The sequence below is a fragment of the Eschscholzia californica genome, unplaced genomic scaffold (genome assembly GCF_041429995.1).
Source record: "Eschscholzia californica isolate CP2 unplaced genomic scaffold, dmEscCali1.0.p SCAF_4, whole genome shotgun sequence".
NCBI classification, from domain to species: Eukaryota; Viridiplantae; Streptophyta; class Magnoliopsida; order Ranunculales; family Papaveraceae; genus Eschscholzia; species Eschscholzia californica.
Genome location: NW_028238461.1, coordinates 17,587,483 through 17,610,539, shown reverse-complemented (window position 1 = coordinate 17,610,539; position 23,057 = coordinate 17,587,483). Strand labels below are relative to the sequence as shown.

Below are 23,057 nucleotides of genomic sequence, written 5' to 3'. Positions count from 1 at the left end.
AGGTGGTAAGATGTAGTGTTTGATAATGATGGTTAAGAAAGAGAGGAAGGGACTTAAAAAAACACTTCATTTTGGGTTCTTAGAATGGAAAGTTCTAAAGGCGGTAAGTGTTATCGGGCATCCCCGTTATTGGGGCCATTATATTTGAGATAATAGTTAAAAGTGTATCCTCTCCAAACATGCACTCCCACATTCTTTTTTAACTTAAAATAGGTGAACTGGAGCTGATTTGGTTAAAAATCGGCTCAAGTCCACCGAGCCAAAATGACTCGAGAACTGTGGAATGCAACTCAAATTAATGTATTTGGACTGAATTTATCATATATTTCGGCTCTTGTCCCACTGTATTCAACTCTAACTTCAATTCTTAAATATTAATGCTGAATTCGATACATCTTCAGTGGGATTTTAAAAAAAAATTGGGTATGGGTCCATAGGTATTAACTCTACATATTGAATTCAGTGGACCTTAAGTCGAATCGGCAGGAGTACCGATTTGGAGACACCTATAACTAAATACTGTCAAATTAGATTTATCATGTCAAAGGGAGTGTGGGTTGTCACTGATATCACCCTTACAAATTAAAATGAGGTTGTCCTTTTATCTAATAAGTCAATTTGGACAAACCTGATTGACCAATTTTTCCACTGAAGTCCTCCATCCCAATTTCTTCTGCCCAAGGCCCAGAACAGCGGCCATATAACAAAGGAGGACGTTTCTGGTAAGGACGAGCGAGGGGGCAGGCTAGCAGGCAGATTCCGACGACCAGAGGGAAAAAGGAAAGAGGCCGGGAAGAAGTAGTAGGAATGGATGAAAGGGGTGGAGAAGCGGAGAAGAGTGACGAACTCTCTGAATCACTCCAAGATCTCTTCACTAACGTTTCCTCTATGATCAAAGGCGAACTCCAGGTATCTTTCTCTCTCATTTGATTTCTAGGGTTTATCTTATCATAATCATATCTATTGTCCAAAGATAAATGTTAGAGTTTCAATTCAAGTTGTCAATCATCGGCCTTTTCTGAATTCTTCTTCAATCGAACTTTAGATCCATCCATATCTACTCTCTCTCTCTTAGGTCCTATAATTATTCTATAAGAGCGATTTGTTCTCTTACCCTTGATTTCTTTCACTTCTGTCTTTTAGGTTTTCATGATACTAGAGAAGGAAAAAAAAAAGTTATTCACTTTTAGGTAGATTTGATGAGTACCCTTTGTATTTGATTGAATTTCACTATCAAATTCTCTCATTTCTTTAATGAGCAAAAAAAATAAGATTGTCATTCTTCTATTATTGATCAAAATTAACCTTTTTAACTCAAGTTTTGTTTTAGAAATTGAGAGCCAAATCACATTAGACTTCCACTATACTCATTTTAATGAGAAAACCCCATAAATAATTTGAACATTATTGCATGCTTGAACATTTGAACGATTTCAAAAAAAAAATGTAGTAATCTGATAGAATGAGCAAAGAACTTGTGTATCTAAGTAGGTTGGGGTTCTGTTTGCATTGAGACATTACCCAAGTTTAGATTTTTCACAATATCGAAGGCAGCTTGAGGCACAGTGTTTGTAAATCATGTTATATTTCAGAATGAAACTTTGACTTATGATTTTCGCGGGATGGGGTTTGACTTCATTTACTATTCTCAGGGAACGAATAATCTACTTGAACTTTTGGAGAAGATGAATATCAAAGTAACAGAGGAGTATAAGGGCTTTGGTGATGTAGCTTCTGGTTTACGTGTATTTGTGGAACAGTTGAAGGCGAAAAATGGAAACTTTGATGAATATGTTCAGCAGATTGATGCTATGGAGCAGCAATTAACAGAATTTGAAGCCGTAGTCTCTATGCTTGATAAATATGTATCTTTATTGGAGACAAAACTACAATCTGCGTATCAGCATTCTCCTTCCTAATTACAATTCTTCACATTTTTTTTCCTTCTAAAAGTAAGTTGGTTTTAATTTATCATATGATGGAACATTATCTTGAAATTGTTCTAATCTTGTTATGTTACGAGGAATTCGTCCTTTGTTCTTTAATTCATCTAGATGCACTTCTCCTACACCGTAATTATAATCTATTTATGTCGTTGTATATGACATTGTGTCTCCATTTACAGTTGTGATATTAAGATTTGGTACTAAAAGAGTTTGACTTGTATGTAAAGTGGTGTTTTTGAGTTTGGGGAATAAACAATCACACTATTGAGTAAATATTTTGCGAAATGAAGCATTCTTGTACTAAAATTTTACGATCCTTATGCTAATCGGTACAATTTGTGGTCTGTTCTTTCGCAGGTAGTGTAGACTCAAGCATTAGAACCACCGGATCATTGCGGCTGAAGCTCGTATTTTTATCTACTCCAAGTTGCTAGTCGTCATCGAGTGAGGATTAATTCTCGTGAACACGAACGATCTCTTGTCTCTGACATACAAAGGGATCGGAAGCTCTCCAACTTCTTTAAAATAAGAAACTATTGAAGAATATAGTAAGTAGTCACTTCTCTTCTCAGGATTTAAATAGTGTATCAAGATAGTGATCAGGTACGAATTTGCAACTTTTGATGTGTGAACATTGTATATACAATTCCAACTCACTACTCGAAATGCTAAAGGTTTTTGTTTCTTTACTTTAATTTAGTCAAAGTAAATTAAACCCGACAATTTTAACTTCCATATCTTGTTGATAGGTTGTTTCATCTTTTTCATAGGTTTTATACACAGTACATGCCCAATCTTGTTCCAATTTTTTCAGCATGAGCTCACACTGCTTAAGCGGCTCTGTTAAATAATTCGATTCCTAGTGCACCGATCGTAAGGGAGTGGTGGAGATATGTGCACCATAGCTAGAGCTATAAGAAGAGTGAACATTTAGGGCACATGTTAGGAGAACCCTATGACTTTGATTAGCAGAAGTTGGATGTCAAATATAATATGCCCTGATCACAGACAACCCAAGAGAACTCTTAAGAACTAACAATCCAATTTGAAGAGCACATGACAGTGCGAAAGATTAGAATCAGAGTAATTACTCGATTTGTTTTGCAGCTTCTTTTCATTCTAACATTTTGTAAACATGGCCTCTCTCTAGTTACTGCCAGCAGTTTTGGTGGATGCTACTAGTAACATTGTGAAGTTTCATATAATCACCACATTGGTAAATAACTAGTTGCCAACCAGTTGCACAAACAGAAAAAGATGATTTTGAAAGTTTTTATAAAATGCAAATAAGTGGGCAGCAAAATAAGAAAAAAAAAAGATGGCTTGATGAGTCTTAATTTTGAATTCAAATTAAAATAGATTGTTTTTGCTGTTGAGTCTGAGATTTTGTTTACTATATCAGATGTTCAGCCCGAATTGATTCGGAACATTTTATTGGATTGTTCTAGTTCATTAATACTTATGAACCAAAGCTGACGGATTCAGTGGCAACCCAAGTTTCATGTTTGGGAGACGAGGAAATTTCTTCTACAATTCTTAGGCATCAAATTCTCTCACATCCCTCACGATGGAGATATGCATGCAGACAGTTTACCTAAATGGGCTAGAACTTATAATTGTAATAGAATTTGGACAATAGTCACACCTATTTTTTTTTCATTTGTATTGTAATAACTCCTTTATTTGATAATGATAGTAGTCCTTGCAACTAAAAAAGAAATTGATGTTAAACATGCTGCAAGGGTTTAGCCACTTCAAAAATCACCCAACACTTGATTTGGGGATAAAATTTCTCCTAAAATAGACAAAAAAAAGTAGGAGGATTTTAGAATTGATCTTTAACAAAAAAAAAAAGTGGAGGTCCTTTTGAGCTTTTCTTCAGAGCCTGAGGGCCTTAATCTATCTAGCATGGCAAAATGCGCTTTCAAGCTTCTTTTGGCTTATCCAGCTTACAACACTAGCCAACAACATCAAAGCGGATCTCTCAGAGTTAAGTCCGCACACCTGTTGTAAAGCCATCTTGAATAGAAAAGCAAGAACAGGGCAATACATACCAAAAGGTTCGAAAAAAGAACGCGCATAAGGGTATATAACCAACAAACCCACCCTTCTGTATAACCTATTCACATTAGTGAAGCAACTGGATGCGTAAGGGAAATGCACGTTTGTGAGACCTTAGTCGGGATGCGTAGGAGCCAACCAACTATCTTCAACAAATTAACTATAGATCATACTAGGGGTGGGAATCGGGCGGGCTCGGTCGGGCTCGGTCGGGCTCGGGCTACCAAGTGCCGGGCTCGGGCGGATCGGGCTCGGATAAGCCGAGCCCGAGGTAGTGAGCCGGGCGGATCGGGCCGGGCAAATCAAAGACTTGAAGTGCCCGTAGCCCGTCCGAGCCCGACTACCCGAACGGGTTTCAACGGGCTCGGGTCGGGCGGGCTCGGGTCGGGCGGGCTCGGGTTTTAATGAATTATTAAAAAAAAAAAAAACAATAATCTATAATAAAACAATAATTTAATAAAAAAACAATAATTTAATAATAAAACAATAATTTAATAATAAAACCTCATATCATATAAACTATGCCGACTGCTGCCAAAACAAGGAAAACTATGGTCGCGGATACTCTATCATTAGGTCATGTATATAATATGCATTGTTCATTGAACACAAACCACTTAACAACACAAATCTCTAAGCCTTTAAGAACATAAGTTATAGTTTGATCATCTCAACGTTGAAGAAACATTAAAGACAAGAGTCAGAGAGAAGTTCGAAAGAGATCTAAACGAACCGAACGAGATAATCTTCACCATGTAATAATCTCTTCAACAAATAGTCGCCACCGAATTGCTTGCACTTCACCAAAATTCCCTTGCCAACCTGGCCTAGTGACCGAACATCAGAGCTCTTTCGTGCTCGACTTTCAGAATCACCATTAAATTTCTCATCCCACGAATGTTGTTCATCAACCTTCTAAACAGAAGAATGAGCATACACAAAATGAGGAAGAGAATGCACAAGTGGAAGGGATGACACAAAACTGAAGTTCAGCTTCCGTTTCCATTCTTGGTAAGCTTTAGCTCTACTGGTCATCTCCCTACAACCTGTCCAACCAGCCTGTGATACTTTCTTGAGAACCAAATTGCAAATCCTGCAAAAGTAATCATACAAGAAATCGTTAATAGTCGCCCGATCAAGTTCTTTGAATTTTATCTCGATTACTAATGGAGGTAAGGAATAGCCATGAAACAGAGAGATCAGAGACTTCGACAATAAGTAATCATAAACTTCGACCAACTTCGACCAACAGTAGATGATGATGTGAAGATCAGAGACTTCGACCATAAGTAATCATAACCATAGTCTTTAATGGAAAATCACATAGAGATGATGATGTATACTAACCATATTGAGAGGCTTCGACCAACAGTAGATGAAAGATGTAGACTTCAACCAACAGTAGATGAAAGAGAGACTTCGACCAAAATGTTTAACCCTAGTGTTCGACCAACAGTAGGCTGAAAGAGAGAGAGAGAGAGGGGCGGAAAGAGAGAGAGAGATAGGCGGAAATAGAGAGAGAGAGAGAGCGGCGGAAGAGAGAGAGAGATGATAGGGTTCGGTGAGACTTGAGAGGCATTAGGGTTTTTACCCTGAGAAGAGGGGGTATTTATAGGTGGTCTATTTAAATCCAACGGCTGAGATATTATTTAATCTCAGCCGTTGGATTAAAGAAAAACTCGCGGACTTTCGGGCTTACCGACGGGCTACTATTCGGGCTCTACAAACGGCCAACTTATCGGGCTATACTAACGGGCAACCAATCGGGCCGGGACTCGAACGGGCTTAACGGGCCGGGACTCGGAATTGAGAACCTGTCCGAGTCCCGACCCTATTAGCCCGATATATCGGGCCGGGTTAGCCCGACTCGGGGCTGCTTCGGTCATCGGTCTCTCACGGTTCGGGCCGAACGGGCCGGATCGCGGGTTTCCGGACCGTTTTCCCAGCCCTAGATCATACCCCTATTAAAACACCAAGAAATACAGGAGTTCCATGAAGATTTTGCTAGAGAAATCAAACTAAAACTAAAAGAAAGAGAGAAGTGAAAGAACACGGGCAGACTGGCTGTTTGGACCGCCCGCTTACAGCACTTTAGCTAGTTTTAGAAGAGCCGACCGCTTATAACTTTTTGGGCGGGTACCGATAGTAGCCGCCCCGTTAGCAATTGCCCTTCGATTTTACTTTCTTCTCTAGTCTGGTGTACTAGATCATCTCAAGTTCTCGTCTGGTTTTGCTGCGGAGTCTCTCTCTCTCTCTCTCTCTATACTGAACAAGAAAATGAAGGAAGCTATGGGTCCTCCCCCTCCCCGAAACCCTAATACTTCCAAATCTGATTCAGGAACTCCAAACGATAACTCCATTTCTTCAACAATGAAAGTCCCCATGGGTCCACCCCCTCCCAAGAACCCTAGTACCCAAAAAACTGATACAGATATTCATGAAGGAACTCCTGATATTAGTATTCCAGAAGAACCTCAATCAAATAACAACGATTCTCTAGATAAAAAATCCGAAGAAGAGATCCATGAATCTCCTGAACCAAAACCTGTCTCTAATTCTACCTCTACTGAACCAGTTAATGTTGCAATTCCATATAAGATTCCTCCTTGGAGTGAACCCCCTTGTCATCCTTTCTCCCTCGAGGTTCTCAAGGATGGATTAATCATCGAGAAATTCGACGTGTAAGTGCTCTCTTTTTTCTGCTTTGTTTTGTTTATTATGATGAACTTGGAAAAAAGGGGGAAAATTGCCATGTTATTTACTTGCATTTTATTGGAAATTGTGGAATTAGAAGATTAAATTTGTAGATTTCAACTCTAGTTTTTTGAAGTATGGTGATGGAATGTAGTTAGGTTAATTAAAATGAGAAGGTTTGGTAAGTGGAGATTCATAGCTTGAATTCTGTTATCTGGGCTAAAAAAGATGAGTTGTTAACCTCCTAATTAGCATTTTTAGCATCCTATAATGCTTGAAGATAATGCAAAATTCTTATAGTTCATGAGAATTTGTTTGCCATTTTAGAGTTATAGTTTGATATATGATTCGTTGCTTTATGTACTTTGAGGTTTTACAGGTCTGATAAGGGAGCTTATATGTTTGGGCGTGTGGATTTATGTGATTTTGTTCTTGAGCACCCGACGATTTCACGATTTCATGCGGGTATGCCTTTTTATTTGATTTGTCCAACTCAAACTAATCAATTAAATTTATGTGTTTTGTCTTAGATAGTTAGATTATTTGATAGACGAACTTCTTTAAACTTTGATAATGTAGTAATATTAATCATTATGGTTCTATGCTAGTAATTGTTAGTAATGTACAAAAGGCTCCAACCCTTTTGATTAGGAATTTTTTTTATTTTTGGTTTTTGGAAATTCTACTCTTTTACTATTATTTTTGTGCCTCATTTCCTTTCTCTTTTGCCAGTTCTCCAGTTTAGAAAAAGTGGAGATGCATTCCTTTACGATCTTGGCAGTACACATGGAACTTCCATCAATAAGAAACAGGTATTTACTTGTCATATCTCTGTACCTTGTGCTATTAGTATCATTAGCTTATATGGTTATATGACATCATGAAATTTATTTTTTAAGATAATTTAGACAATAAACTGATAATCTGGAATGTTGCTTCTTTGGATTCGACACTGGGAATCTGATTATGTTGCAACTAGTGACCTAATACTATTGTCGAAAACATCAACTTAAATCCAAGTATTGGAATATTTAAGTTCTGAGCTTGCCGTTGTTTCTTCATTTTTACCAATTATATATTGAAATTTGAATAAGTCGGCGAGTAAGTTGTTCTCACTGGCACGATCAACCCTAGTAATTCTTGGATCAGAGGTTTAACGAGTGGATAATACACTGAACCCTTGAGTTAATTGATCTATATAAAACTTGAATTGGTATATTTATATATATAACCTAAGACACTATCTGTCCGTGGTATAAAATATTATCGTATTTCCGACGTCTCCGAGGCCTCCTGCTAGTGTCGGAACCAATGCTCGTATTAGTGGCCGTCTCGGACTGGAAGTTTCCAATGGTTATTACCAAGGAATGAAACTTCCCGAAATTTCACCGAAATTTCGCGAAACGTTTCCTAAAATGAGATTAGGTGCACGAAATAACACTTACAACTATTTCCTGCATAGTTTCCACCGAAGTTGTTGGAAATATCGAAATTTCCACCGACATGATGGAAATTTCTACCGATATAGTAGAAATCTAGCAAAAATCGGAGAAACTAATACTAGAAACATATCCATTTCTTCGTCTTTTTCATCTTCATTTCTCTTAGATCTCTCTTGATTTTTATGTTATGTTTTCCATGGTTTTTAAATCTATTTGAACGATTTACGCCTTCACTTAACTGCCTAAATTGATTTTATCTTAGTAACACCTCTAATATAACTGTGTAATTGACGATACCTTCTCAAACTAACATAGTTTGTTAATTATTATCAGTAAGAATGTTATCTTTTGGGTGTTATAGCCAAATAATTATTCAATTTACCCCCGGAAGTAACCGTGTAATTGTTAATACTCCCTCAAACTAATAGATAATGTTAAACATCATTTTTATGCGTCATTATGGTTTAATAATCTTGTTATACATAATTGCATCATATTTCTATCATTTCTGTAAAATTGTAAGATTTCTACACTGACCGAAACATTTCAACGAAACGTTTCAACTTTTGGACCGACCGAACTTTCCACCGAAACTGAAATTTCATTCCTTGGTTATTACTAGAGAAAATCTGATTTTCTTTGACATTGTCTTAGAAGAAAGTTTTTTACATCAACTCCTATAGGACGCGGGCTGTTAAAATTGTTCATAAGTGGTTTCGTTATATTCTCTTTGTTTCTTTTGTTTGTATTTTGTCTGGTAGGCTTGGTCATCCAGTCAGTATGTTCATCATTAGCATCAAATCTCATTCACCAGTAAAAAAATATCAATTATCATTACATATGTTTGACTTCTACTTATAATTTCATATCCACATGATGCATTAACGTTAATACATCAAAAAATCCAAAAGTGCTTTTTGTTGTGGCCTGAGTACATTTAATTAAGGAGTTACTTTACTTCGGCTCATAATAAGTAAGTCATGATATCTCTTTCCCTAACAGCTAAAGGTTCTCTCATGCTCAGGTGAAGCAAAAGGTATACACAGAGTTGCATGTTGGTGACGTGATACGATTTGGCCAGTAAGTGAACTCCTAACGATCTGCCACTCTCTCTATTCTGAAGTTTTTCTTTGTTTCAAGGATTATCTTCTGTGTGCTTCTGGATTTTGTCTAGTTGTATTTTACTTGGATGACAATGAGTGATTTTGTATAGAGTACTTCGTTTCCATTTATATAAAAGCCTCTAGAATATGAGCATTATTTTTATCTTAAAAAGGACCAATCATCTAGACTGGGTTTCTACGTGTTCTATTCATTCTTTTCTGTTTTAATAACCCATGTCTTCTTTTGATACCGAACAGCTCTTCTCGATTGTACATATTCCAAGGACCATCTGAGTTGATGCCACCGGTAAGACTGCACTTTCTTTTATTATAGCAATTTCAATATCTTGATTTTTAATTCATGGTTTTAAAATTTAACTTGTAACATATGATATATCCCTTCTGGGGATAAAATAACTGCCCATGTGTCTCTTTAGGGATGTTATCAATTTTTTCACATGGTTATCTTCTGTCTGTTCCTCAGTTTGAGGGTCTTCTCTCATTGATATTTGTGTTTAATCTTAGGCAACTTCTTGCTTAAAATCTTTCGGTATAGCTAATGGTGATGTATTTGTATAGGAAGCTGACGTGACTAAGATTAAAACTGCTAAGATTCGGGAGATGATGCAAGATCGCGAAGCCTCACTTCGACGAGCGAAACTAGAAGCATCTCTAGCCGATGGGATCTCATGGGGCATGGCAGAGGATGCAATTGAAGAAGCTGAGGTTTGTGGGATGTTCATGTAAAACATTGCATTGGAAGATTACTTCAGTTACAATCAGAACCATTTCTATAGTTTTTGTTTATACATCATCAGATTACGTAATTGCTTAAAAGTTAGTATCCCATGATTGTGTTGTACTGTTGTTATGTTACACTGTGAATGAGTGAGTCAGGGACTAAACACTTCTAGCTATGCTGTCAAACTGGAAGGTGGAAGGCTAAATCGTTGAACAAACACGTGTTCAGGGAAAATTACTACTTTTACGTTACCACCATGTCATAGATTTATTCGGGAAGTCAACTCCGTAGATTAGTCACCAACCTGAGGAGTGAATGACTTTCAGAATCAGTCAACTCGCTTACTTGGTTTGGTAGATTGGCAACGAGAGAGTACTTGAGAAATGTCCAACAGTACGGTTGGAGTTTATGACATAGGTTACAGGTCATACTGGTTTAGTTGCCGTTGTTAGTCCTACTAATAGATAGTAGCTATATGAAATGTTAGTATGCCAAGAAAGAATTCGGGCCTAGTGGCTTACTAATAAAACCATTAAGGCAATTTTGTCTCATAGAAATGCACATTCAGAACAGAGATTTATATCTAACATGGAAAGTATTTGATATATATTTACTTCTCTAGTATTCTGTACTTCATTTGACTGTTATTCTCATTTTTTTCATAAGATGACAACGGAAACTCCATTTTCTTTTTGAATGTATAGGAGGATACAGAGGAAATAACTTGGCAAACCTTCAAAGGGCAGCTTACAGAGAGGCAGCAAAAGACACGTGACAAAATTATCAAAAGAACTGAAAAGGCAAGAACTTATTTTCTGTTTCCTTATACTTCCCTCTCTTTTATACTTGAAGATATAGCATATACTTCAGAAATCCCTTGTAGTTTTTCCTGTTCACACTTCAGTTGTCCTGGTATCCGCTTGGCCCTGTTGTGTTTTCCAAATTGAGTTGTCACGGGGTTGTCCTGACTCCTGTGTCTTCTTTATGATAAAAATGAATCAGTAGTTTTGTTTTATTTGAATTCTTCTTGCTATATGAAGTATGAACGCCAGTTTTTGCTAACATTGACTCCAGAAATTATCTAATCAACTTCTCTGAGGCATGGTGTTGCTGATTGTTTGCAGTTTTAGATTTATTTATGTAGTATAATTCCTAATATGTGCAAAACATATCTATAACAATGTCAGTATAATGTAACAGTTGATTTTGTGGTTTGTTGTTACTGTGAGATATCGTGCAACTTTCGTATTGACACATGTTTATTCCCCAAGAATTGTTACTTCAACCATCTAAGCAAGAATGGCGTTTACTCAGTTCATTTATATAGTAGGGCAAAAAAGAAAAAAAGCGATATATTACATAGTTACAACGTAGATTATTTATGCTTCTCCAATTCCTTGTAGTGGTTGGTTGTAAACATCCTTTTTAGTGGTTAAACTTTTCTTCTGTCTTATCTACGATCACTGTACACGATACATAATGGGTTTCCTTGCATTCAAACCCCGTTCACATATTGGAAGCTTGATCTTTCCCTTCAGTATTTGAAGCAACTAGAAAGCTGGATGTTTGATTGGCATAAAGATATAGAGCGTACAGAAGGAAAAGAATTAGTGATTATGGATTCATTTTCTGTCCATGATATTTCTGTAACAAACAGAGTTGGGCTTATTCTTGTTCTTTGTGAAGAGAAAAGAAAACAATATTGGGCTTGGGTTCCCTCGGGTAGCCTGAGGGTCAAGGCTCAAGCCAAATCAAACCCAAGTTTAGTGCAAGTTCTGTTTCCAAGTCCGAGCTGGGCCACTACTTGAAAACCCTATGTTTGTCCTGACACATTGTCATGTAATTTGTGTGTAAGCCCACTGAGTTTGTGTGGGTCCCGAGACTCCCGACCGAGTTGTATTCCTGACCCTGATGCTAATCATTTCTTGGTGTTAGTTATTTGGTAATTGGGGTTGTCATGTTTAATTGATTAGCTCTATTGTTTAATATTAGCTCCTTGGTGTTGGTAATTTGATTATGGTATTTCATTTCACTAATATTGCCATTTTGTTGTGTAAAAGATAGCCAATATGAAGAAAGAAATTGATGCGATACGATCTAAGGACATTGGTCAGGGTGGACTAACACAAGGCCAGCAAACTCAGATAGCTAGGAATGAACAACGAACAGCCCAGGTCAACTCTCTACACAAACACTTCTCTATGTTTCACTCATTTTTCTGTTTTAATTTCCTATTTTTTTATATTCAGATCCTAGAAGAGCTCGAAAGCTTGGAGGAGACCTTAAATGAGAGTATTCAAGAAAGTCTAGGTGCACGTTCAGGTAGAAGACATGGTAAGAAAAAAGGAGCTGCAGAGGATGAAGAAGAAGGTCCAAGGTACTCATAGCCTTGTCTCGTCAGATATTTAACGATTCATTTTTGAGTTTGACTTTGTTGAAGTAGCCGTATGCCGATTGCCCGTATGATCTGCTTTTAATTTGGAAATGTTAATTGTTGGTTGGTATGATGGTTGACTGGACCACTTTCCTGTTCTTCCGTTGTAGTTTATTGTGAACAGAAAATTGGTTTCTGTTATTTTCCGTAGTTCATAACTCGAATACTCATTATGGTTATTCTTAATTCTGATGGGCAATTCTATGTTCTGTAGTGACGATGATGATGATTTTTATGACCGAACAAGGAAGAAAGCCATCAACCAAAAGGCTGGTGAAACTGGGTCTGTTGAAACAGCTGATTCTCTTCTTGACAAGAAAGAGGCTATCATGAAAGAAATGGAGAACAAATCAAAATTAATTTTGGATGAGAAGACTAAGGTGAAACCGAAGGTTGAAGAAGCATCAGAAAGTGAAGATGCTCTTGATGCTTATATGATAGGGCTTTCATCCAAAATAGGTAATTCCTAGTTGTGCCAGTGAACAAAACATTACATTTTCAAGTTGGTTAATTTGCGTGGTACAAACTGTCTAGTGATCTTATTTTAGTCTGGTTGAGCCCTCCAGGGTCTTTATTCACCTCCGTGTATACTCTGGGGCATTGTGTGATTTTCTAAGACTAAAACTTGAGGCTTGCCTCAATGTGAAGCTATAAGATGATTAGGATCTAGGCTTGAGTTTATGTCTTTGGGGTACTTATAAGGTTTTCTGCCTCCAAAAGACGACCCTGTCAAACATTGTGTTCTGGTAGAATTTATAATTCATAGGTGTCATTTTATGCTAATTGAAATATCAATGATCAATTTGTAAGGATTTTTTGTGTTGCTGATTTACATTTCTCATTTCTCAGTGCTTGATACTACTACACAACTTCAGACAGAATTATCCACTCTCCAGTCGGAGCTGGACAGGATCCTTTACTTGCTAAAGATCGCAGATCCAACAGGGGAAGCTTCTAAGAAACGATCTTCAAAACTAGAGACATCAAAATCTAATCACTCAGACATTCCCGTCAGGAAGCAACTTCAGATAGAAAAAAAGAAGAGTTCTACTATACAAAATAAGGCGAAAGATACCTCTTCCGTTAAAGAGGGAAATCCAAGTATTTCCAAAGAAGAACCTAAGAGGCCTACAGAAGCTGATGATACCAAAACTCCTGAAGTAAAAGAAAGTAAAGTTCCTGTTTATACGTTAACAAAACCTGTCTGGCTTGGAGCTACAGATGACATAGAAAAGAAAGAGAATCAACCAAAGGAAGTTCCACTGGATATGAGTGAAGCGGATCAGTTTGTTGATTATAAGGACAGAAAGAGTACTCTTGAATCTGTAAATGATGCAAAGGAAAATCCGCAACTGGGACTTGAAGATGCTGCCCCTGGATTAATAATAAGGAAAAGGAAGAATGTCGAGAAACCTAAAGAAAATGACGAAAAAGCGCCTTTGGAAACGTCGACATCTGACTCGGTGGAAACTGAATCTGCGGCTGCTGATGCTGTGGCATTGTTGTTGAAGCATAAACGGGGGTATTTAGCATCGGATGACGCTGAAATAAATGAAACATCACAATTGAAGAAAGAAGCAAAGAAACCTAGAAAAGTGCTCGGTCCTGAGAGACCTGCATTTCTTGAAGATGATAAAACAGATCTTGAGACATGGGTGCCTCCCGAAGGTAAAACCTATAATTTTCAACCAGTTTAAGAATTATGTACTAATTTATTCAACTGGAGTCTGATGTTCCTGAATTTGTCGATGCAGGACAATCGGGAGATGGGCGCACTTCGCTGAATGATCGTCTTGGTTACTGATGAAATTATCTCGTAGATCTTCTGTTATCTAGCCAAAGATTTTTGAAGAAAGCAGGCCTAGTAATGCTCAATGTCCATGTAAGGAGCTCTAAATCTTTGTACGCGAGGTATCGTTCAAAGCTGATATGCATTTTATGGGCTCGAGTGCTTTCCATTGATGAAAGCATCAAGATGGGACTCGAAACATCACTTTTGTGGGAAAGAGCAAAATAACTACAAGAAAAGATGTACTTTGTAGAGAGATCTTGTCTCGAGTTGGGCAGTTGTTCACTCAAGTTCTCTGATATTCTGGGGTTGTTTGAGAGATCTGGAAATGACAAGGATATATCATGTTTACTACATTTCCACTTCACCCTGAAAGTAGGTCTCGGATAAGTCAGCCTTATTCTTCTTGTTTTGTCATTGAAAAGAAACCCTAACTGTCTTCGTTAACAAATGATCTCTATTGCAAATAAAATGGGATGATAGCATGTGGATTATGGGAGGTTTATTTTTATTAGGCTATGTATCATTTGATTTTGGGAGGTAAATTATCTTACTTAGGCCACTACTGCTTTTGGGATGGAAGAAATCGTTGCGGACAAAGTAGACTTTTCCGAGAAACCGCCCTTAATCCAATTTGACCCAATTAACTTTGGTAGGTTAGATTTTAGAGGGTGACCTAATTTAAGGACAAAAGATGCAAAATATTTATATTTTATCCTCTCTTTCCTTCACTATGTGGTCCTAATAATCGCCAGCCACTACCTCCATCCACACTACCTCTGGTTTAGAGAGATGGACAATGCGGTGCCTCTGAAGGTTGTTCAGGATGAAGGTGTTGAAGTGGTGTCGAAAAAAGATCGAAAATATGACTTCATCCCTATAAAATCCGAAAAATTACCACATCCCTTTTAAAATTCTTTCTCGACGTTGATTTCCTGGCTCTCGAAAGCAGCGGTTTTGTTGCTAATATCACATTACTTACGCCTTTTCTCCACTGATTTAAAGTGTTAGAAATGATTTTTTTTACATTAATTTTTTTGTGTGGATTTTTTTTATATTTGGGTCCAGATTTTAGGTTTTTCATGCACTAATTCGATTGAAAACACGAAGTACTTGGCCAAACCGTTTGGCCGTGAGGCAAGTATTACCAAAAGGCAATGTCTTATATAAAGTTCCAAACTTTATGAAACTGACCATAAATGGGAGCGGTTAAAGGCACCCGACGGAATTGTTGTCTGCGTCAGGTGCCCGATAGCACCCAGTACGGACTTGGTGCCCACTGGGGAGGCACCCACCCAGTCCACAGCCAGCCCTTTATTCTCTTTCTTTATTGGCCTTTTATCCTTCATCATCGTCGTCATCATCATCATCGTCATCATCACCACATTATCATGGAAACAACCTTGCTTCCAAGCTCATCATCATCGATCTACAACGAGGAGTTAGAGAGAGAGAGAAAGAGAGTAAAACCATCATTGGAAGAGTTTTGATTCTATGCCAACCTTGATCTACGATGAGAGTTAAAGAGAGAAATAACCTTGATCCAAAACCACCATAAAAAAATACTCTGAAAACCCTACTCTCAGACTGGTCAGTCCGAAGCATTAAGCAAAGCTTCCGACTGATTAGTCTGAAACCTCTCAGACTGGTCCGAGTCTAAACCCTTGCATTGGGTTTCAGACGGGTCGATCCGTGCCTGGACGCCAATAGAGGTTTGGGGTCAAAGGAGATTGACCCCAGGTGCTAACAACAATTTTTCCTGTGCTTTTAGGCGCTCCCTTTATAAATCACTCGTAACCTTGTTTTCACAAAATATAGAAAGGGCGGGAGTCATGAAGAGCTTCACAATATGAAGTCCAGTTTATGTCCTACCAAAACACAGTTAATATGTCTACTGCTGTTGTAAACTATTACTGTTCTTTATTAAAATCATGCGTTGAATCTAACAACCAAATTCAATTAAAAAAACTCCATTGCTTAATTATAAAATCCCTAATTTACTTAGATACTTTTCTATCCAATAATCTCATTACTACCTATTCAAAATTCAATAACATTGTTTATGCACGCAATGTGTTCGATCAAATTCCTCAACCAACTCTCTTTTCATGGAACACACTTCTTTCCTCTTATTCCAAATGCAATCAGCTTTCTAAGATGCAAGAGATTTTTGATCGAATGCCGAATCATGACGATGTTTCCTGGAATTCTGTTATTTCAGGGTATTCGAATTATGGGTATCCAGAGGATTCGATTAAAGTGTATAAAATGATGGTAAAATGTGGTTCTACAAATTTGAGTGAAATTACATTTAGGACAATGTTGACATTGGCGTCGAATACCTCTTCTGTTTATTTAGGTTTGCAAATTCATATGCAGGTAATGAAATTTGGGTTTCAGTCTTATGTTTGTTTGGGTAGTACTTTAGTTGGGTTTTACTCAAAAATTGAGCTAATTTGTGAAGCAAAGAAAGTGTTTGAGGAAATGTCGGAAACGAATTTAGTTTTGTATAATAGAATGATTGCTGGGCTTTTAGGATGTGGAATGGTTGAAGATTCAAAACGTTTATTCCAAAAAATGCCTGAAAGAGACTCAGTTTCATGGACTACCATGGTTACCGGGCTTACGAAAAATGGGTTAGGGAGAGAAGCCGTGGATCTTTTCAGAGAGATGAGATTTGAAGGTTTGGTAATTGATCAGTACACTTTCGGAAGTGTCTTAACCGCTTGCGGGGGTATTTTGGCATTACAAAAAGGAAAACAAATCCATGCTTATATTATTAGGACAAATTTTAAGGATAACATTTATGTGGGTAGTGCTCTTGTCGATATGTATTCAAAATGTGGATGCATACGGTATGCAGAAAAAGTTTTTAAGCGAATGGATCGGAGAAATATTGTGTCATGGACGGCCTTGATTGTGGGTTATGGTCGGAATGGGTTATCTGAAGAAGCCGTGCGGATTTTCTGTGAGATGCAGAGAAGCGGTGTTGAGCCTGATGACTTTACTTTAGGAAGTGTGATTAGTTCGTGTGCTAATATAGCGAGCATAGAAGAAGGTGCTCAATTTCATGGCCAGTCTCTAGTTTCAGGTTTGATTTCCTTTATTACAGTTTCTAATGCACTGATCACCTTGTATGGTAAATGTGGAAGTATTGAAGATTCTCATCGGTTGTTTAACGAAGCTCATGTCAAGGATGAAGTCACCTGGACTGCATTAGTTTCAGGGTATGCTCAGTTTGGAAAAGGGAAAGAAACTATCGATTTATTCGAAGAGATGCTAAAGAATGGTATGAAACCTGACAGTGTTACATTTATTGGGGTTCTGTCAGGCTGTAGTAGAGCCGGAATGGTAGATAAAGGATATCAGTATTTCGATTCCATGGTTAAAGAACACGGAATTAGACCAATTCCTGAACATTATACTTGTATGATCGATCTTCTGAGTCGTGCGGGGAAGTTAGAAGAAGCGAAAGATTTTATAAATAAGATGCCATGTAACCCTGATGCGATCGGCTGGGCAGCGCTACTCAGCTCATGTAAATCTCAAGGTAACATGGAAATCGGGAAATGGGCAGCTAAGTCTTTACATGAATTAGAGCCACAGAATCCGGCTAGCTATATATTGCTCTCAGGCATATATGCTGCTAATAGTAAGTGGGACGAAGTGGCTCGTTTAAGAAGAGGAATGAGAGATAAGGGAGTGAAGAAGGAACCTGGTTATAGTTGGATCAAGTATAAGAATGAAGTCCATGTTTTCTCAGCTGATGATCGGTCAAACAAATTTTCAGACCTGATTTATGCCGAATTGGATAAATTATACCACAAGATGATAGAGATAGGCTATGTCCACGACATGAACTCGGTTCTTCATGACGTAAATGAGGCCGAGAAGATAAAGATGCTAAACCATCATAGCGAGAAACTAGCCATCTGTTTTGGATTGATCTTTATACCTTCTGGTTTACCCATAAGGGTTGTGAAGAATCTAAGGGTATGTGCAGATTGTCATAATGCAACAAAGTTCATTTCAAAGGTCTCTCAAAGAGAGATTCTTGTAAGAGATTCTGTTCGATTTCATCTGTTCAAAGATGGAAAATGCTCATGTGGAGATTTCTGGTGATGAAGTTTATCTTTCTTTGCCGGCGAATGCTAGACGAGGAGGTCATTTTCTTTTTTGGAAAGTTTGAATTAGTATATTAGAAGAAAAGAAAGAACTGTACAAAAACAAGGAAAAGCATTGGAACCCTATACTAGACGAGGAGGTCATTTGAACTCTAATAAGCGAGTAATTCTTCTTCTCAGTAGAAACTAAAAGTTTCATTCAGTACACAAATTTATGTTGCTTATCTACTTTCCTGCATACCATATCATCAGTGCCTGACACTATTATTTGTTTTCATAGGTACACATCGAGTAAGCTACTATATTTGCTTCTTGATACTAACGCTCAGGAGGAGAAGGTGATTATTTTTGTTTGGACGGAATGTCTCAAAAAGATCTCAAGTCAACGCTAGAAAACCTAGGCAGAAGACGAGGGATCATGCCTAATAGGTGCATCTTATGTAAAGCCAATGAGGAATCGCGAAATTATATCGTTTTCATTATGATATAGGATCGAAGGTTTGAGCATTTTTTTTATAATTCAACTAGAATGGTTTTGATAGTTCTTGACAAGGTGCAAGATTTGCAGTTTTTGTGGGGGAGGGATTATACCTGAAAAGATGGAAAGAGGCTCGGAAATCTCATCCCTCGTGCCGTGTTATGGGGCATTTGGAAGCTAAAAAGGAGGCTTCTTTTGAGGGTGAAAGGCACCTTAATCTACTCTTGAGCTAACAATGGGGAGACAATTTTATCATTGTCATGAGTTTTTTCAGCTTGGTCTCTCAAACCTATTGAGGCCCTTGTACTTGTAACTTTACACAATTTAATATAAATTTTTTCCATCGAATAACTCTTGGAGTTTCCTCTTTCGCAATAGAAACAAAGCTATATATGGCGAAAAGTGGAGAGAGCAGGGCTCACTATCCACATGAGTCGTGATATAGATGTATACAAGAGAGCATACGGAAAAAATAGAATCTAGAAATTACTCAATTCATTTTGGCACAACAATACCAAATATTTCTACTCTCTTGCTATTTCTAGGAGTAGGCACAATATAATTCATTCCTTTAGGGGCGACTGAGTTTCTCAGGAAGAGGGCATCTTGTTGGTGTTCACTTCCCATCTTCGCTATATTGCTACCACCACTAACATCTCAAGTTCTAATCAACCTGTTTGAGCCAACAGTCTCAGAAAATGAGAATAAATACCTCTCGGCTTGACCTAGCAGAGTTGAATTTGAATCTGACATCAAGAGTTTTAAAGCTGAATCTGATCTAGGTATGCTAACTTTACCTTTTAATCATTGGAAGTTAACACGGGCGTCTTAAGGGAAATTAATGACATATGTGTGAATTTCAGGGGTGTTAGCAACTATCACTCCAATAGATATACTGCTTAGCATATACCTCATCAATGTATCAAGAAAACAGTCGTAAGAACTCGGCAAATGAGATTCCCAGACGACAACTGCATCAAACACTCGGGAAGATAATTAAGTTCATGTGATATTTGTGAACAATATTTTGAAAAGTGTAGAGAGTTTCACGATAAGAAAGATGAGTGTCATGAGAACAAAGAGAAAGTGATCTAGAGAATTTGTAGGGAAAAGAATCTCATATTTCAAGGCACTGGTACAATGATTTTTGCAACGGAAAGACGCAACTATTTGATGGCGCGTATTAAGTGCAGAATAAAACATGTTCCCAATATGATCGATATATCGAACTCGATGAACATTTATGTTTCTAAATTACATTGTAGTTTTGTTAGATTGGTCAATATTATTTTATTTTGGCACTACAATTTACTCTTAAGATATTTAATTTTAAGGCCAACGTAACCGACATTAGCATTTGGGTCACAAACTAACGGTTGTTAACGACCGTCTCTAGTCAACCGGGTCAACAGTTAGTCTGTGACCCAAAACCTATAACGGACAAACTCTTGACCCAAATGCTAATGTTGGTATTTTTCTTTGTCCCAAACACTAAATACCCCTTACTAAAATCCTGGCAGATAGATTAAGACAAATTTAAGTACCATTATATCCCCTTTCCGAGCTGCAAATATTCCTATCAGACAAACACTGACAACATTATTATTAGTGAAGAAATTATTCACTCGTACAAGAAAATCAGAGGAGATAATAGTTATTTTGGTCTAAATTTTACTTTCCTAAAGCTTTGGATAGAATTGAATGGTCTTTCCTAACTCATATTACGATGTGCAAGCCTATAATATTAACAATTCATAAGGTTGCAACTTTAGTACACATTTCTTGTGTTTTCCCAAACTGCAAATAGATGTTTTATACAAATGATCATGTAGTTTTACATAATAGACTTGCTAAAATTTCTTTTATGTTGCCTTCATTTGTGGGGTCTTTTTGTTTCATTTCATTGTCTTCCAAACTACGTGAGAACGTATGAAATATACTCCGAGTCCACAATGCTAGTTATTACAGACGGTCATAATATTTTGGATTCCACGTGTCCACTACAAGGGGCGTTCTATGTGGCATCCCACGTATTTTTATTTTTGGAAGGTTGATTAGGATTCTATAAAGTCATTAGAAAGGCATTGATACACCATCAAGATGTGATAAGCACGATAACCGCCTGAAACTAAACACTCTAAATTATCATGTCTAAAGCCCATCTAAACTAGTGGCCTAAAACCCATCAAATACTTTACTTATACCTTAAATAACTCAAGTTCAATAAACCAGAGATTTCAGTTCCGCAGGGAATTGAACCTGAGAACTCTAGGTTTTCAGATTTTATGTCAACACTATCGACCACTTGGGACCTAGTGTTGATTGTGGCATCCTACATAAGTACTAATGACGCCCTTGTGTAAGCAAATTTGATAAAAAAAAATTGTGGAGACGCGGCTATAGGGGCATAGTTGGGGCGCCTACTAAACTCCTAGAGTCACTCCGCACATGGCCTTGTCAGCCATTAACTACCATCCAACTTAATTTTGGGCCACAAATTCTCTTCGAACAGTGAAAGGGAGCGGCTAAAAGCACGCGTTAAAAATGTTGTTAGTCTCCGGTGGTGGAGAATGACCAAAGTCAATCTATTTTGACCACAAACATCTTTTGTCCCCCTTAACATTTTTGTAAACGCATCGATCCATCTGAAATTCTAAACAAAGGTTCGGACGCTGGCCAGTCTGGCAGGTTTCGGACTGGTCAGTCTGACAGTTGCTTTGGGGTTTGAACTGGTTCGAGATAAAGGTTGGTTTGAAATCAAAGTTTTTCCCATCATGATTTTACTCTCTTTCTCTCTCTACACCAAGGTTTTTCCATGATAAAATGTTGATTATGACTCAAAGAAGGATAATAGAAGAAGAAGAAGAAAAAGAATAGTGGGTGCTATTAGCAGCTACGAGTGCAGTGAGGATGGGACCTTCAATTGAATCAAGTCTATATTTATCTCTAGTTGTTGGTTTCGGTGAGCTCAATGACTGTGGAAGAAAATGTCATGAATTATTTCACATATAAGTCCAAACAAGTCCTTCATAAATTTACCTACCCTTAGTAAATACTTTGTACCAATAAGGGCGACTAACCTTATTTATGTCACCAAATGGACATCCTTGGGCGAAAAACAGACAACCTTTACCTTAATTTTCAGAAGAATTAATGGAAAGAAAAAAAAGAAGGTGCTATCCATAAAAAAAAGAAGGGTTGAACCGTTGAAGGTTCATAACCAATGTTGTGAAATCCTCTAAATTTGCATATACCTTAAGTGTTGATATAAACTCCAAAATTTCGGATGTCTTGAGTTCGATTTTTAGAGGAGGTGGCATCTATGGTTGATTGAACCTGGGTTATTAAAGGTACAAATAAAGTAAAAAATTTGTCGCGCTTTAGACATGTTCCATGTTGTTAAGCTTTAGACCTCTTTCATTAATGATTTAACTTAGGTGGTTATCTATTATACTTAATGATGTATTAGTGCTTTGGTCAATCTCCACCACCGGAGATGCCACCACCGCTTGCTCGACTACAAATGCGCATAAAAAATAGTAAGCTCCCTTACTTTGTTAATTTGTCTGATAACATTAAGTATGTCATAGCTTGTTTCTGAAAAAATTAATTGGATATCAAAAAATATTTGATCAGTAAAAGAAGACCAAATGTATGGTTTAAACTTAAAAGAATAAAAGAAAGATCAAACAAAAAATCATCTGAAATATATATAGAGTGAGAGAGAGACTGATGTTTATTTCTTTCTGTCGGTGGACTTAATTGTTCAGAATTCAGGGTCATTCAATTAAGATTTTATTCACCTAAAATATAAAATATAGTAAATTCGATATGATAAACAAGTTGTAGTAACAAATTTTTCACTTATAATGTGCACCTATAATACCTGGACAATATAACAAAGCAAAATGCAATCAAATATTTCTTTTGATTTCTGGTCTCCATCTCCAAACTTCATTAATCAAGTCAGATCGACCAAAATAATTATACCGTAACACAGAAAAATTGGAAACCAAAAACGGCCAAGAATACTAAATACTAACACCCTATTGAGTAACATATGATTTTGATCTCCTGGTCAATAAACATGCTTCACTTTGCTATTTTACTACTCCCTATGTTGAATATATATCCATTTCAAGTCTGGTTTAAATTCACTTCATCTTTTCCTTGAGCCTGAGGTCAACCAAGTTCTCTGAACTGGTTCGAGGTAGTTACAGGACTCAAGGTGAATTACAAGAAAG

The 23,057-nt window shown here is 37.3% G+C and overlaps 3 protein-coding genes across 6 annotated transcripts; all 3 read left to right on the top strand.

The window, feature by feature from the left end:
* The first annotated feature begins 437 nt into the window (after positions 1-437).
* On the top strand, positions 438-3,666 carry BLOS2 (biogenesis of lysosome organelles complex 1 subunit-like protein). 2 transcript variants are annotated; one of them, XM_086673094.1, is made up of 4 exons: positions 438-909; positions 1,653-1,952; positions 2,304-2,494; positions 3,395-3,666. In XM_086673094.1, exons 1-2 carry the CDS (start codon positions 808-810, stop codon positions 1,917-1,919), a joined length of 369 nt encoding a protein of 122 aa, XP_086529220.1. In that variant the 5' UTR covers positions 438-807; the 3' UTR covers positions 1,920-1,952; positions 2,304-2,494; positions 3,395-3,666. The 2 variants fall into 2 exon arrangements, with proteins under 2 accessions (XP_086529220.1, XP_086529219.1); XM_086673093.1 differs by having other exon boundaries at positions 3,349-3,666.
* Positions 3,667-5,964: 2,298 nt separating this feature from the next.
* On the top strand, positions 5,965-14,705 carry LOC147543322 (SMAD/FHA domain-containing protein). The gene is made up of 12 exons (XM_086673090.1): positions 5,965-6,688; positions 7,081-7,166; positions 7,434-7,513; positions 9,168-9,223; positions 9,505-9,553; positions 9,826-9,972; positions 10,693-10,788; positions 12,049-12,162; positions 12,238-12,365; positions 12,637-12,881; positions 13,272-14,090; positions 14,177-14,705. Exons 1-12 carry the CDS (start codon positions 6,285-6,287, stop codon positions 14,224-14,226), a joined length of 2,274 nt encoding a protein of 757 aa, XP_086529216.1. The 5' UTR covers positions 5,965-6,284; the 3' UTR covers positions 14,227-14,705.
* An 897-nt stretch (positions 14,706-15,602) lies between these two features.
* Positions 15,603-19,164, top strand: LOC147543321 (pentatricopeptide (PPR) repeat-containing protein). 3 transcript variants are annotated; one of them, XR_015239675.1, is made up of 2 exons: positions 15,603-18,498; positions 18,616-19,164. XR_015239675.1 is itself a non-coding variant. In XM_086673092.1 (2 exons), exon 1 carries the CDS (start codon positions 16,075-16,077, stop codon positions 18,331-18,333), a length of 2,259 nt encoding a protein of 752 aa, XP_086529218.1. In that variant the 5' UTR covers positions 16,023-16,074; the 3' UTR covers positions 18,334-18,374; positions 18,616-19,164. The 3 variants fall into 3 exon arrangements, 2 of the variants coding, with proteins under 2 accessions (XP_086529218.1, XP_086529217.1); XM_086673092.1 differs by having other exon boundaries at positions 16,023-18,374; XM_086673091.1 differs by lacking the exon at positions 18,616-19,164 and having other exon boundaries at positions 16,029-18,554.
* The last annotated feature ends 3,893 nt before the right edge of the window (positions 19,165-23,057 follow it).

What these genes read in the sequence shown, in the direction of transcription:
- LOC147543321 (XM_086673092.1), top strand. Translation starts at nt 16,075, where the DNA reads ATGTCCTACCAAAACACAGTTAATATGTCTACTGCTGTTGTAAACTAT.
- BLOS2 (XM_086673094.1), top strand. Translation starts at nt 808, where the DNA reads ATGGATGAAAGGGGTGGAGAAGCGGAGAAGAGTGACGAACTCTCTGAA. An exon ending in TGATCAAAGGCGAACTCCAG is followed by an intron (nt 910 to 1,652) that starts GTATCTTTCTCT and finishes TACTATTCTCAG; the next exon opens with GGAACGAATAATCTACTTGA.
- LOC147543322 (XM_086673090.1), top strand. Translation starts at nt 6,285, where the DNA reads ATGAAGGAAGCTATGGGTCCTCCCCCTCCCCGAAACCCTAATACTTCC. An exon ending in TTATCAAAAGAACTGAAAAG is followed by an intron (nt 10,789 to 12,048) that starts GCAAGAACTTAT and finishes GTTGTGTAAAAG; the next exon opens with ATAGCCAATATGAAGAAAGA. An exon ending in AGGGCTTTCATCCAAAATAG is followed by an intron (nt 12,882 to 13,271) that starts GTAATTCCTAGT and finishes CTCATTTCTCAG; the next exon opens with TGCTTGATACTACTACACAA.